The 14041-nt window shown below is 47.9% G+C and overlaps 1 protein-coding gene across 4 annotated transcripts in view; it reads right to left on the bottom strand.

The window, feature by feature from the left end:
• Window positions 1–11661, bottom strand: part of DVL3 (dishevelled segment polarity protein 3) — a 77303-nt gene extending 65642 nt beyond the window's left edge. For all 4 annotated transcript variants that reach the window (XM_040428490.1, XM_040428486.1, XM_040428487.1 and 1 more), the window contains exon 1: window positions 11064–11661. In XM_040428490.1, the coding sequence (XP_040284424.1) occupies window positions 11064–11224 (161 nt within the window). In that variant the 5' untranslated portion in view covers window positions 11225–11661. The remainder of the gene's footprint in view (window positions 1–11063) is intronic.
• Between the last annotated feature and the right edge of the window lie 2380 nt (window positions 11662–14041).

The raw sequence follows: 14041 nt of genomic DNA, 5'->3' as shown, positions 1-14041 counted from the left end.
TGACATTTACAGGATCTCAGCCTAAGGCCTAGTTCACACGAACGTGTGTGATCCGTGGCCGCAATTGCGGGCCGCAATACACGGCCACAGTTCCGTGTGCATTCCGCATCACGGATGCGGACCCATTCACTTCAATGGGTCCGCAAATCCGGAATTGCGGAACGGCCGCACGGAACGGGACCCCTCGGAAGCACTATGGAGTGCTTCTGTGCGGTTGCGCCACGTACTTCCATTCAGGCGGATCGCGGACCCATTAAAGTGAATGGGTCCACGATCCGATGCGGCTGACCTACGGCCGGAGATCGTGCATTGCGGCCCGCAGCACGGGCACGGGTCACACACGTACGTGTGAACTCGGCCTAAGGCCTCACGCACACGAACGTATTTTCTTTCCGTGTCCGTTCCGTTTTTTTTTTTTGCGGATAGTATGCGGCCCCATAGATTTCAAAGGATCCGCAAAAAAAAAAAAAATCTGCGTGCTATCCGTATGTTCGTTCCGTAGCCCCGCAAAAAAAAAAAATAAATAGAACATGTCCTATTCTTGTCGGTTTTAGGCATTGTTACAATAGATCCGCCAAAAATAAAAATAAAAACTATGGCATGTTTTTTTTTTGCAGATCCTCAATTTCCGGACCGCAAAACACATACGGTCGTGTGCATGTAGCCTAAGGCCTCTTGCACACGACCGTGGTTTGGTTCTGCATCCCAGCCGCATTTTTTGCCGCTCGGGTGCGGACCCATTAACTTCAATTCGCAAAAGATGTTTGGTCCGCTGTCGGCATAAATGATAGATCATGTCCTATTCTTGTCCGTTTTGCGGAAAAGAATAGGCATTTCAATAATGAGCCGTCTGTTCCGCTCCGCAAATTGCGGAAGGCATACGTGTTTTGCAGATCTGCAAAACATGGCACGTTCGTGTGCAAGAGGCCTAAATGTAGATTGTAAAAATGTGACTGCTTGAAACTGGGGATGGCAGAACTTCTGCTCCTACTCTGAAGGCAGCAATGCAGCTTTGAAACTAAGCAGCCATGTCTGACGGTCTGGGCACTAGTGATGCTCGGATGCGGACCAAAACAACGGGCCGTGTGCATGAGGCCTAAAACGTTTTTCCCCAAGATTTTTTTTTTTACTGATCATCGATCCTCTGGATAGATCATCAGTATCTGATCGGTGGGCTTCTGTGGGCACTACTGCCTTCTTGCAGCTTACCAAGCAGTGCCATACATTGTATAAGGGCTGTGCTTGGCATGGCACTCAGCCCCATTCACTCGAATGAACATGTCGTCACTAACCTAGGAAAAGCAGAGCGAAGACCGCGGCGCTCAAAGGAGCATCAATGCCTTCTCAAACAGCTGATCAGTGGGGGTCCCGGGTGTCGGACCTCCACCAATCAGATACTTATGACCTATCCAGAGGATAGGTCATCAGTAAAAACTCTGAAAACCACCCATCAAAAGGGCCTATCCCAAATATTTTGATGCCAAAATCAGGAGTTGATCATTACAGGAGAGAAAGTATTAGGCTAGTTTGACACGAGCGAGTTCCACACATTGGACTTGCACCTTGTGTCAGGGAGAGCACCCGTCCTTAGCTTCCAGCACTTATAGGGTCGCATAGCATTATAGTGATTTATGATGCTATGTAACCCTTACAGTTCTGACATACTGCTGTGTGCCTCCGCCAGACCTTTCTGTAACGGGATCATGCTGACATAAAGCGGTCAGGGAAAAGCCTGTGTGAAACAGCCCTTAAGGGCAGGCACTACTTCACTTTTTTCAATCCACTCCTCGTTTTGGCTTCAAAAACAGCATAAAAAAATCTGAGCGTGAGGCAGCACCCTAAGGGTACATTCACACGACCGTATAATGTTATCCACATCCGTTCTGCATTTTGCGGAATAGATGCGGATCCATTAATTTCTATGGGTGAATAAAATATGCGGACAACGTTCAGTATGTTGTCCGCATCCCTGTTTCCGCATTTCTAGTCCACAAAAATATGAAGCTTGTACTATTACCTGCACAGGTCGGTCCGCAGCCCTATTCAAGTCAATTGATCCGCAAATTACGGATGACATACAACATGGTTTTCGTATGTCATCCGTTTTTTGCGGATCTGTTTCTGTATTTTTGAAGGCCTAACGGCCTCATGCACACGACCACTGTTATGGTTCGCATCCGAGCCGCAGTTTTTGCAGCTCGGATGCGGACCCATTCACTGTGTGCTGTTCGCATTAGTTTCTCCGTACCATGGTCCGCAAAAAAAAAATAAAAAATATAACCTGTCCTATTCTTGTCCGTTTTGCAGACAAGAATAGGCAGTTATATCAATGGCTGTCCGTACCGTTCCGCAAATTGCGGAATGCACACGGACGCCATCCGTGTTTTGCAGATCCGCAATTTGCGGGCCGCAAAACACACAACGGTCGTATGCATGAGGCCTAAGGGTCCATTTACACATCCGCAATTGTGGTCCGCATCCGTTCCTTAATTGTGCGGAACGGGTGCAGACCCATTTATTCTCTAAGGAGACGGAATGGATGCGGACAGCACACAGTGTGCTGTCCGCATCCGCATTTCTGGAGCGTTCCGTCGATCTTCTGGTCTGCAGCTCCGGAAAAAAATAGAACATGTCCTATTCTGGTCCGCAATTGCGGACAAGAATAGGCATTTCTATGGGGGTGTCGGCCGGGTGCATTGCGGATCCGCACTAAGGGTCCATTTACACATCTGTATGTGTTTTGCGGTTCCGCAAAACACGGACACCGGCAATGTGGGTTTTGCATTTTGCGACCGCACATCACCGCAACTGCGGACAAAAATAGGACATGTTCTATTTTTGTGCGGATCCAGAAGTGCAGATGTGGACAGCACATTCCGGCCCCATTGAAAATGAATAGGTCCGCACCTGTTCCGCAAAATTGCGGAACGGATGTGGACCCATTTAGAAGACATGTGAATGGACCCTTATTTTTATTTTTTTTTCCTTCCATTTTTTGCAGACCGTAAAAAACGGAAGACATACGGAACACAAACGGAAGGATTACACACGGTCGTGTGAATTTATCCTTATCTGGAGGGCTTTCTTTCCTTTCTATGGGAGGGCAGCAGCTCATCAAGCGCCTGCATCTCCCAGGAAGCTCTGAAATTAATTCCTGTTAACCCCTTCCTCCCATGCACAAAATAATCACTCACATATAAAACCAAAGACACATGGTATATAACACTCCTGAAATTCCCATTTCCACTGTCTAGAGCAGCAACCTTTGGCTGTTGTGAAACTACAACTCCCAGCATGCACACTGGCTTAGCTGATTTTTTTTACTCCTATAGGAGGTAAAAGGAGGATTCTGGAAGTTGTAGTTTCAGAACAGCTGGAGTGCATGAGGTCTAGAGAGGACTACAGCTACATATTCCTAAGGATGTATGAATGAAGGTGTCTGGGCGGCTTCACAATGAGACTACTAGGTCAGAAGGGAGCATGGATGTTACTGAGCATGTCAGACCATCTGTATGCAGGAGAAGGTGGACCATAATACGGACAGTAGGGGGCGCCACCAGAAAGGAAAATGTACATAAAAAACTAGTAATGTGTTTACTAAATGTTTATTGCAAAAATACTTCATTTGAAATGCTGTAGTCATGGAATAACCCCTTTACTAGTTTTATGTCTAGCAGCACTGACAACTATATCAGGGTTACCGCCAACTGCTTTAACAGATCGTAGACCTACACAAGAAGAATAAAACCTCTAGCTTTAAAAGTAATGTATCCAAGTAGGATGTGCTATACTACTACATACCTTCGGCAACACTGCATCTGCTTCTTGCAGGCGATCTGATAGTTCGGTTATAACCGCCATACCCCTTTAATATAAAGAGAGTGGAGATCCCTGTCATGGACCAAAGTAGTGCACGTCTCCGTGATTATTCCACGGACCGGATGTCAGTGGAAAACCACTGACGTGTAAGCAAACACATTCCAATCCATGAATGCGTGTGCTGTCCAGGGAGAACATTCAGTGAAGGGTAACATCAGGGGGTTTACATGTCATTGTGAAACATTAAAGGGGTACTCCTCACAGGATAGGGGATAACCATCAGATCGATGGGAGTCTGGAGATAGCGGATCGCTGTACTTTGCCATCTCCGGAGCTCCCATAGAAATAAATGGAGCGGTGGTCTATCGATTTAATGGGGGATCCACAGGGTAAGGGGGTCTTCTTTCTCATGACTGGTGGGGGACCAAGCGGTAGGACCCCCACCGTTCTCATAGTTCGGTTATAACCGCAATACCCCTTTAATATAAAGGGAACGGAGGCTCAGAATAACCAGAGGCCACGTATCTCCACCATACTCATGCATCTCTTTGCCGCACTGACAGCTTTCATGTAAACTGTTACTTCCACAGTTATCCAACATTACATCCGACCCCAGAGTGGGTGAACGGCTGTGGTGATCATACTTACCTGGACCCTGCTTCAGTCTTTATCGCTCCCCTGCGTGCTATCCTCATCCTGTTGATGGGGCTGGGGGGCACGTGACCGCTGCAGCCAATCGCTCACAGCAGTGGTGACCTGCTCCCCTGGAGTCACGTGAACAATAGAGACCAAACCCAGAGGCGGGGACCAGGTAAGTATGACCACCACCACGGCTCAGTCACTCTGGGAGGTCTCATATCATGTTGGTTAATTCTACAAGACCCAGAAGTGGTCGTATACCTACCAGACACGTCAGCCTGGCTGCTGCCGTTGTGATGGCCTGAACCAGCTGCCAGTGTGGTAAGTGGAATGGCAAGTAGTAGTGAGTCAGGCCTTGTTCACATTTCTGTGTCCATTTGATGTCTGGGGAAAATCCATGGATTGTTTTATCTGTGAAGATGTCCATGAAGGATAAACATTTGGACTTCAATGAGCCCATCTGCGTTATGAGATCCGGCAGAGGAAGAGCCTGTTGGAGTTCTCCCTACCTGGAATAACCGGATAGTGCCGCGAACCACTGGATCCCTATTGACTACAAAGGGATCGGCCAGGGATACGGCTGCTTTCTGGCATAATGCCAGCTTTCAGCCAGACAAAAAGGTCGAACAAGCAAGACTGTTCATGTAATAAACGGGGATCTGGCGGTTCGGGGATCTGTTCCTCGACCGTAACAGCCTGCCACATTTCACAAAGCAGATGTACATGCCGTCTTAACAAACTGAAAATCTGCAACAAAAACAGCATTAGTGTGAAGCCCGTGCTGTGGACCGCAAAGTGCAGTCCGCAATGCACAGGCACCGTCCGTGGGGCAGGCGCATGGGGATCACTTGAATGGGTCCGCGATCATTCCGTTCCGCAAAAAGATAGAGCAAGTTCTATCTTTTTGCGGAAGCACAGAATGGACCACCAGAAAGCACTCTGTAGCGCTTCTGTAGTGTTCCATTCCACACCGTCTCGCATCTCCGGATTTGCGGACCCATTGAAATGAATGGGTCCGCATCCGTGATGTGGAACGGCTTTGGAACGGTGCCCGTGTATACGGCAACGTGTGAACGAGCCCTTAAACACACAAAAACTGTGATAAATAGTGCATATTTATGAGTGTTTTCTCACATTTTATGTAGTCTTCATGCAGACGTTCTGCATACAAATCAGCAATGTGTGCGAGTAGTCTTAACACGCGCCAAATTTCCTGCAACTGAAAATCTGTCCTATGTAACAGAATGGGCTTGGGAGCACACGGATCTCGGCAGGTCCCATTCAGGTGAATACACTGCTGCGTGGGAAGGCACCCTAAGGGCTCACGCACAAGAACTTATTTTTTGTCGGTTTAGTTTTTTTGTGTCTGTATGGCCGTTCTGCACAAAATAAGACATGTCCCATTATTGTTGGCATTACAGACAAGGGCAGAACCGTTCTATTAGGGGCTGGCTGTTCCGTTCCACAAAATACAGAATGCACATGCCTGATATCCGTGTCTTGCGAATCTGCAAAACAGCAATGGTCGTGTGCATAAGTCCTAATACTTATCCTCCTTTTATGATCCACATCTGATTTTGGCTTCTAAAACTGGATCAAAAACCTTAACTAAGGCTACTTTCACACTTGCGTTTAACTTTTCCGGTATTGAGATCCGGCAGAGGGTCTCAATACCGGAGAAAAACGCTTCCATTTTGTCCCTTATTCATTGTCAATGGGGACAAAACGTAACTGAACAGAATGGAGTGCTCCAAAATGCAAATTCATACCGGAGAGCAAGCTGCGGTTTTCTGTCCGGCATGGGATACAGAGCAAAACGGATCCGGCATGACCCACAATGCAAGTCAATGGTGTCGGACACAATAGAAAATGGATCCGTCCCCCAGTGACTTACAATGGTCTTAATGCTGGATTCGTCTTGGCTATGTTAAAGATAATACAACCGGATTCATTCATAACGGATGCAGACGGTTGCGCTATCAATTACGGAAGCGTTTGCGCTGATCCCTGCCGGATCAGGCAAAAACGCAAGTGTGAAAGTAGCCTGTCTTATGCAATATTAGATGTTTTTAAAGTATTCAATAGCTATAAATATATTTCATACATTTTTTAACTTTGTTTTTTATACGTCTTCTAGCAAATGACAGAAGCCTTCTACATCGATGATAAGCACCAGCACTACGACCGCGGCTTTACAAGAACCCCATTAACATGCAGGGACGGTACGCTACAGATTTTCTAATTCATCTGTTGAGGGAACTTTGCCACCAATTTCACACACTGACAGGCAACGGGAGACATCTGCACAGAACATGCAGGTTTTGCCACAGATTTTAGGTCCATTTCTGCTGAATAAATCATAATATTACTTAAATATTATAGCCAAACGTGTCGACATCATTGACAAACACTTTGCGCTAATGAAATGTGTGGTGTCACAATAAAACCACTGCTAACATGACTAATATCCCTTCTCCTATTGTACGCTTGTAAGTGACAGCATCATGTGCCAGTAACGCTCTAATCCTCGTCCCCAGAGCCACCTACAGCCCTGGACCTGCTCCCAGGAGTTACAGGCGGAGGACAGACTGCTGCTTTTGAACTTCACTACAAACTAGGGGTGCACCGAAATTTCGGCAGCCGAAAATATCGGCCGAAAATGCACCTAATCCACTTCGGCCGATATTGTTACATATCGGCCGAAAATATGGGGTGTGGGATTTGTCACCCACCATCTGCGGGCGGGCGGTTTACTTTGTCACTGCATCTTTATTTTACCTTACAATCGTGAGGCTCCAGTAACTAACAACTCTGCAGGCAGAGCGGAGGCCGGCGTAACGTCACTTACTCACGTGACGCGCCTGCTCCGCCTCCTTCATTCATAAAGTGGGCGGAGCAGGTGCGTCACGTGAGTAAGTGACGTTACGCCGCCCTCCGCTCTGCCTGCAGAGTTGTTAGTTACTGGAGCCTCACGATTGTAAGGTAAAATAAAGATGCTGTGAGCAGCAGGGCCGGGGCTGTTATGGGTAGGGGGGATCGGTCTATGGAACTGCTATGGGGAGGGGGGATCTGTGCACTGCTATGGGGAGGGGGGGATCTGTGCACTGCTATGGGGAGGGGGGATCTGTGCACTGCTATGGGGAGGGGGGATCTGTGCACTGTTATGGGGAAAGGGATCTGTGCACTGTTATGGGGAAAGGGATCTGTGCACTGTTATGCCCATAACAGTGCACAGATCCCCCTCTCCATAACAGCGCCACCCACAGATCCCCCTCTCCATAACAGCGCCACCCACAGATCCCCCTCTCCATAACAGCGCCACCCACAGATCCCCCTCTCCATAACAGCGCCACCCACAGATCCCCCTCTCCATAACAGCGCCACCCACAGATCCCCCTCTCCATAACAGCGCCACCCACAGATCCCCCTCTCCATAACAGCGCCACCCACAGATCCCCCTCTCCATAACAGCGCCACCCACAGATCCCCCTCTCCATAACGGCGCCACCCACAGATCCCCCTCTCCATAACGGCGCCACCCACAGATCCCCCTCTCCATAACGGCGCCACCCACAGATCCCCCTCTCCATAACGGCGCCACCCACAGATCCCCCTCTCCATAACGGCGCCACCCACAGATCCCCCTCTCCATAACGGCGCCACCCACAGATCCCCCTCTCCATAACAGCGCCACCCACAGATCCCCCTCTCCATAACAGAGCCACCCACAGATCCCCCTCTCCATAACAGCGCCACCCACAGATCCCCCTCTCCATAACAGCGCCACCCACAGATGAATTTCATTCATGAAAAAGAATTATTAATAAAATCATTAAAAAAAAAGTATTTTAAAAGTATTTGGGCAAAAAGGCAGTTTCGGTTTCGGTTTCGGTTTTCGGTCAAGGGCATCCTGAATTTTCGGTTTCGGTTTCGGACCAGAATTTTCATTTCGGTGCACCCCTACTACAAACCCAAACCAGTAATAAAAAAATTATACATATCTAATCCTATATCTGGAAGGCAAGAGGTTAACTGGCAAAAGCAGCACTAAAAACGTAAATCACCCTTTCACATCGCAAAACTAAAAGAATGATGGAAACTTGATCCAAAAGCGCTGTGAAATCGAACGCAAGGCGAGCATCCCTTCCCCGGGCGATTGTTTCTTTATGTTTGACACAAGATCAGGTTTACGCTCCTTCAATGGGGATAGGAGAAGCCTTCACATGTTACACTGTTGCAAGCGATACCATAAGCGCAGCCATACGTCACGCTGTCAGGTATTACTTCCAAACAAGTCAGCAACAACGTAGCAAAGTGATGTAGTACCCCAACCCCATAAAGGGCACAGGGCTCTAGAGCCGTCAATGGCGCCATTTACATTTGCCAGGAAGGCTCGGTCCCGCTTTTCTGGACTCTGCTTCTGTAGCTCTGCTCAATCTCCAGGAGACAAAGGGCCTGGGCAGAGCTTCAAGGAGGTATGGAAGAAGCAAACAGTCCCAGAGCTGAGCCATTGTACTCAGGGATGCCGGGGCTCATTCCCGTCCACAGCCGATGACATCACTCCGGCTATGTAATATCAGGCACTGTCTGCCCGCAGCATCAAAGCAATGTTATCATACCCCGATTCCCCAGAACAATGACTCCCGGCCTGGACATCACAGCCTTGAAATAAGAATTGCATGCGGATTCATTAGGATTCCCATGGACGCCAAAAAGAGGACGCACATTAAAGGGTGGACAAGGGCTTTTTACTAATAGGAAATACCATGTTTGATGACATTAAGCCCATCTGACTGGGCACATTCATGGCTTCTAGAGAAATTCTGAAGACCGAAGGCCAAACGGAACCTTAACCAAACAGTCATCTATTATAACGGTACACGATAAAACGGAAATGTACTATACAGCTTAAAGTCCATTTATATGGCGCAATAACAACCGTTAGCGTCCATATACAGGTCTGTATACGTGTGGAGTTACCAGGACGCCAGCGGTTTCATCTATGATAGAATAAACGGAAATGTAATATATAGCTTAATGTCCATTTCTAAGGAGCGATCACCGCTAACCGTCCTTATACAGGTCTGTATACGTGTGGAGTTACCAGATATTTCATCTATTATAAGGTGGGTTCACATCACATTTCTGCCATCCGCTTGACTTATACATTGTAAGAAAAAAAATATATATACAAAAGCGTAGATATATATATATATAAAAAAAAAACATGTTAATGTATACTTTTTTTTTACAATGGAACTCTATGGTGATGGATGCCACTGTATGACATCAGTCTGAGGCTTCTGTAATGTATACTTTTTTTGTATACGCCAAACAGATGGCAAAAACAAAATGTGAAGTGAACCCAGCCATAATGGTACACAATATAATGTAAATGTAATATACAGCTTAATGTCCATTCCTATGGCGCGACCACTAACCGTCCATATACAGGTCTGTATACGTGTGGAGTTAGCAGGACGCCAGCTATTTTATCTATGGTAGCGGTACGCAATATAACGTAAATATATAGCTTAATGTCCATTTCTATGGCACGACCACTAACCGTCGTTATACAGTGTACCAGCTATTTAATCTATGGTAGCAGTACACGATGTAACGTAAATGTAATATATAGTTTAATGTCCGTTTCTATGGCGCAACCACTAACCGTCCATATACAGGGTACCAGCTATTTCATCTATGGTAGCGGTACGAGATATAACGTAAATGTAATATATAGCTTAATGTCCGTTTCTATGGAGCAATCACTAACCGTCCATATACAGGGTACCAGCTATTTCATCTATGGTAGCGGTACACGATATAACGTACGGTAAATGTAATATATAGTTTAATGTCCATTTCTATGGCGCGACCACTAACCGTCCATATACAGGGTACCAGCTATTTCATCTATGGTAGCGGTACACGATATAACGTACGGTAAATGTAATATATAGTTTAATGTCCATTTCTATGGCGCGACCACTAACCGTCCATATACAGGGTACCAGCTATTTCATCTATGGTAGCGGTACACGATATAACGTACGGTAAATGTAATATATAGTTTAATGTCCATTTCTATGGCGCGACCACTAACCGTCCATATACAGGGTACCAGCTATTTCATCTATGATAGCGGTACGCGATATAACGTAAATGTAATATATAGTTTCATATCCGTTTCTATGGTGTGACCACTAACCGTCCATATACAGGGTACCAGCTATTTCATCTATGATAGCGGTACGAGATATAACGTAAATGTAATATATAGCTTAATGTCCGTTTCTATGGTGTGACCACTAACCGTCCATATACAGGGTACCAGCTATTTGATCTATGGTAGCGGTACGCGATATAACGTAAATGTAATATATAGCTTAATGTCCGTTTCTATGGCGCAACCACTAACCGTCCATATACAGGGTACCAGCTATTTCATCTATGATAGCGGTATGGGATATTTTCCGCAGCGGATTACTATACCGTCTACTATCCCCTAGGATAGCACAGAGATTTGTATGAGACCAGTCCCCAGGGTACACTATGTGACAGGGGGGATAAGGCAGCAGCCCCTCCGAGCGCAGGACACTCACCCAAAATCATCGTCCATAGACTTGAAGAAGAACTTGTAGTTGGGTTTGTTGAGCACCCCCTTGAAGTCTCCCAGGGTCACCCGATCAGATGGCACCGGCAGCTTGACTAGATACGGGGTCTCCTGCTCATCCAGATGGTAAATAACCTTGGTCTCCCCCATGATGATCCTGCCGGGGTGAGAGGAGCACGGAAGGAGAGCACTTTATCCAGGGGAGAGAAGGGGCCCAGCCCCAAGAGCTGTCATGCAAGGGAGGCCATAGGAAGAACGCGCACACAATGTACCAGAGGGGAGATGTCAGTAGTCTGCCGTAGGCGAGAGTCAGGCCGGCAGTGAGGGGGTGGGGGGCACTAATAAACACTTTGGTGTGTGGCCTGTCAGCCCTTGCCCCAAACTGAGCTGTCCAGGCTAGCTCCACCGACAACAACACGCGTCCGTTACGCTCCGAGGACGTTCACGCTCTCCGTACGGGCACGCAAGCCTACGTTCACTCTCTCGGCGCCAGTTCCTGGCCGGTTTATCGGTCTGTTTCTGTCACTCGGTGTCCGTCTCCTGAAATCTGAGCATGCGTAAAAAATTCTAGACCCAGCTGCTTCCTGCGCATGCGCCGCAGATGCGAGCTGGAAACGTCGCCACGCCCCTTATCATGTGACCCACTGTAGCGCCGGATATCCGCCCTTAAGCTGATTACTGGAACCATCTATAGTCCTGGAATGTATGGGCTCTGTGGCAGTTGTGGTAAAGCGGAGGACTTGTTGCGGATCGGGGGTAGACATTTACACGAGAGCATGTAGACACACTGTGATTTGTTAGCGATATAGGGAAATCCTGCGTGACGTAGATCTTCAGGGCACACTTGGCTGCTTTCGATAAGCCCCACCCACATATACAGGCCACGCCCCCACATGAACAGCCAAATTGCTTCCACAACACCTAAAAAAACTAAAGTGCCCCAAATACAGTCAGCCTAGTGCAGGCATGGGGGAGATGGATGAAGCCCCTGTGCCAGATTGCAGAGCGAGCCATATGCATTGGGCTACTTTCACACTAGGGTTTACTGGATCCGTCATGGATCAGCAAAAACGCTTCCGTTACTGATAATACAACCATCTGCATCCGTTATGAATGGATCCGGTTGTATTATCTGTAAGGGCTCTTTCACACCTGCGTTCTTTTCTTCCGGCATAGAGTTCTGTCGTCGGGGCTCTATGCCGGAAGAATCCTGATCAGGATTATCCTAATGCATTCTGAATGGAGTGAAATCCGTTCAGGATGTCTTCAGTTCCGGAACGGAACGTTTTTTGGCCGGAGAAAATACCGCAGCATGCTGCGCTTTTTGCTCCGGCCAAAAATCCGGAACACTTGCCGCAAGGCAGGATCCGGAATTAATGCCCATTGAAAGGCATTGATTCGGATCCGGCCTTAAGCTAAACGTCGTTTCGGCGCATTGCCGGAGCCGACATTTAGCTTTTTCTGAATGGTTACCATGGCTGTCGGGACGCTAAAGTCCTGGCAGCCATGGTAAATTGGAGTGGGGGAGCAGCATACTTACCGTCCGTGCGGCTCCCCAGGCGCTCCAGAGTGACGTCAGGGCGACCCACGTGCATGGATGATGTGATCGCATGGACACGTCATCCATGCGCATGGGGCGCTCTGATGTCATTCTGGAGCGCCCCGGGAGCCGCACGGACTGTAAGTATACCGCTCCCCGCTCCTACTATGGCAACCAGGACTTTAATAGCGTCCTGGGTGCCATAGTAACACTGAACGCATTTTGAAGACGGTTCCGTCTTCAAATGCTTTCAGTACACTTGAGTTTTTCCGGATCCGGAGTGTAATTCCGGCAAGTGGAGTACACGCCGGATCCGGACAACGCAAGTGTGAAAGAGGCCTAACATAGCCAAGACTATTGTGTCAGAGAAAACGGATCCGTCCCCATTGACTTACATTGTGCGTCAGGGGTCCGACTCCCCTACCTTCCATCAATATGAGAAACCAGACAACCCCTTTACAGAGGGCCTTTCACCGGTCCCAACATTATCATATAACTAGCTGGCTGTGTAGGGCATAGTTCAGTCATGTTACAGCACTTACTAGTTTATGCACTGCTCTGTTCGCCCGCTGTGCCCCCTGTCTGGTATGTAAATTCGTGTTTCTCAATGGGCATCTCCTTCTCCCTGGCTGTGACGCTCTTCTCTGCCATTGGACAGCTTACAGCCATGGAGACGTCCCCCGAGAAAACCTGGCGTCTCCTCCTCCCTGTACCGATGGTATAAATTGACATACCAGGCAGGAAACCAATACGGGGGAGCACAGCGAGCGAACGGAGCAAGCGCTATAACATACCTTCACTATGCCCTACACAGCCAGCTATTTATCTGATAATGTCAGGAACGGTGAAAGGTCCTCTTTAAGGAGACCACAGGCCCTGGGTTATTCCCAAAACGTGGCCCTTCACGCTTCCCCAGTGCTGCCATGCCACAATGTAACTGCAGTCAGCACCACCTTTCTGTGCTTTTCCGCTGTAGAATCCACAATGAATGGGCAGGAAAATCTACAAGTATTAAAAGGGTATTCCCATCTCAGACAGTGGGGGCATATCGCTAAGGGCTCTTTCACACTTGCGTTGTTGGGTTCCGGCATAGAGTTCCGTCGTCGGGGCTCTATGCCGGAAGAATCCTGATCAGTTTTATCCTAATGCATTCTGAATGGAGAGAAATCCGTTCAGGATGCATCAGGATGTCTTCAGTTCCGGAACAGAACGTTTTTTTGGCCGGAGAAAATACCGCAGCATGCTGCGCTTTTTGCTCCGGCCAAAAATCCTGAACACTTGCTGCAAGGCCGGATCCGGAATTAATGCCCATTGAAAGGCATTAATCCGGATCCGGCCTTAAGCTAAACGTCGTTTCGGCGCATTGCCGGATCCGACGTTTAGCTTTTTCTGAATGGTTACCATGGCTGCCAAGACGCTAAAGTCCT

This window comes from Bufo bufo, chromosome 4, assembly GCF_905171765.1.
Source record: "Bufo bufo chromosome 4, aBufBuf1.1, whole genome shotgun sequence".
In the NCBI taxonomy this organism is placed as follows: Eukaryota; Metazoa; Chordata; class Amphibia; order Anura; family Bufonidae; genus Bufo; species Bufo bufo.
Note: the sequence above shows the minus strand (reverse complement) of the source record. Positions and strands in the feature narration are given on the sequence as shown.